This window comes from Phytophthora parasitica (assembly GCF_000247585.1).
Source record: "Phytophthora parasitica INRA-310 unplaced genomic scaffold supercont2.537, whole genome shotgun sequence".
Taxonomy (NCBI): Eukaryota; Oomycota; class Peronosporomycetes; order Peronosporales; family Peronosporaceae; genus Phytophthora; species Phytophthora nicotianae.
The window spans coordinates 1-2,021 of NW_008649523.1; the positions used below are offsets into that span (position 1 = coordinate 1).

General features: G+C 52.3%; 2 protein-coding genes across 2 annotated transcripts; both read right to left on the reverse strand.

Moving 5' to 3' along the window:
* Positions 1-7: 7 nt before the first annotated feature.
* PPTG_20424 (hypothetical protein) lies at positions 8-955 on the reverse strand (the record flags this gene model as incomplete). The annotated part of the gene is made up of 4 exons (XM_008919155.1): positions 8-23; positions 94-413; positions 503-613; positions 689-955. 4 exons carry the CDS (start codon positions 953-955, stop codon positions 8-10), a joined length of 714 nt encoding a protein of 237 aa, XP_008917403.1.
* A 685-nt stretch (positions 956-1,640) lies between these two features.
* PPTG_20425 (hypothetical protein) lies at positions 1,641-2,000 on the reverse strand (the record flags this gene model as incomplete). The annotated part of the gene is made up of 1 exon (XM_008919156.1): positions 1,641-2,000. One exon carries the CDS (start codon positions 1,998-2,000, stop codon positions 1,641-1,643), a length of 360 nt encoding a protein of 119 aa, XP_008917404.1.
* Positions 2,001-2,021: the final 21 nt, after the last annotated feature.

Genomic DNA, 2,021 nt, shown 5'->3' on the forward strand with positions numbered 1-2,021 from the left:
GTCACCTTCAGTGTTCCGTTAATCTTGGCCTGCTCCATGAACCACGAGACGACACCGCTGTACGACGAGTGGGGGTCTTGACGGGGGCCGTACACGTTGAAGAAACGTAGCGCCGTCGACGGAAGACCATAGTCCTCGTTGAACTGCTTCATCAATTTCTCCATCTGGAATTTGGTCGTGGCATACGCGCAGATTCCACCAGTGGCGGTTTCTTCACTCAAAGGTAAGTTCTCGGGGAGTGGAGTACCGTACGTGGCAGCGGAGGAAGCAGCAACAACTCGCTTGACGCCATTCTTGGCGGCCCAGTCGAGCACCTTGCGCGAACCTTCGACGTTAATGCGCTCATATTTCTCGGGAAGACGAGTACTCTCCTCCACCGAGATCGCTGCGGCAAGATGCACCACGTAGTCAATCTGTGCCAAGGGACATGTCAGCGATCCACGTTTTGATAGGGAAAACTACTGTATCCTGCACGAAGCAAGAATCATCTAATGCTACGCACCTTGTGAATGATAAAGGAGAAGTCGTCCACCACAGTGATATCCTTGACCAGCACAGCAGCCGCGCCGCGATTGAAGTTCTTGCCGTTGCTCATGTCATCGTACACCACCACCTACAGCAACAACAGGAGCAGTGTCAGCGTTCCTGTCATGGATCCTATTTGAAGCGACTCCACTTGTTCGCCCACCTCGAAGTTATTGGCAAGCAAGTCCTCCACCACGTGACTGCCGATGAAGCCCAGACCACCCGTGACTAGCACTGTGGGCTTGGGGGACGCGAAGCGGCGGAACACCGGCGTCATGGCACTGTGACCGCCGCTTGTCTGGTAGTAGCCACCGCCAAACAGCGCGCCAACCGCGAAGATGGCCAGTGCCCCCACGTACACGTAGAACTTGGGCAGCAGTAACCAACTTGTCTCGGGGCGGCCATTACGGCCGTGACGCGTGGGCAGCATCGCGTGTATCTTGTTGCTCTAGGCTCGCTCCGCGGAAGAAGTCACGCACTGGCGTTTGGGCGAAAAAAACAACTCAGCTCACTGCGATGCTTTTCGCTGGCCGGGGGCAAGAAATGTACCGAATCAAGCGACAGGCGGTGGCGCTAGCCCGCTGAACAGTCGCACACAATTTTATAAAAAAAAAAATCCTGGAAGAAATTAAAGAAAAAGCGACGGATAAATTACACTGTGTGGGCTCTGGTGCGCGCAACATGCACGCTACCTCCTGGTGATTAGAAGAATGCTTCTCCTAGTAAGCTTAGTATTTCATTGCTTGTATGACAGTCCTTCTACTACTGTACATGTAGTACTACAGTCGGTAGAGATGAAAGAAATGAGGTATCCCGAGTCAAACTTCAGGAAGATCGTCATGTTTGATAGGCTCTCACTGAACCTGCTTTCGATTCTAGATTGTTCTGCATTGTCACTGTGACATGGACGCACTACATGTACTTCAGAGTTTGATTTACGCCTCGATGCTTAATACCCAGTTTATTTTTTATTCTTTTCATTTTTTTTTCTTTTATCAACATTTTACCTGCCACGATCATTTCCAGCCTCGCAAGAGGATTGACGCTCTACAATGCAGTCACTACCTCCGAGCTCTCTTGCTGTCAACGTCGTGTATGAACACAGTCCAGGGCTCTTACAAAGTCATGAACCAGTCGCGGGTCTCACCAATACCCGTGGGGAAGTCGTAGCTGGCGGTGAAACCCAACTTGGTGGAAGCCTTCACAGGCGAGCACACCGACTCCTTGACATCTCCCTGGCGGTACGCAATGTGCGTAATGTCAGCCGACGAGCCGAACTTCGCCTTCACAGCGACAGCAACGTCATTGATCGTGGTCTTGACACCGGTGCAGACGTTGAACACATCAAAGTCGTCGTCCTTAAGAAGCATGGCCGTACGAATGGCACGGGCGACGTCCTTCACGTACACGAAGTCACGGTACTGCTCGCCGTCACCAGTCACCTTCAGTGTTCCGTTAATCTTGGCCTGCTCCATGAACCACGAGACGACACCGCT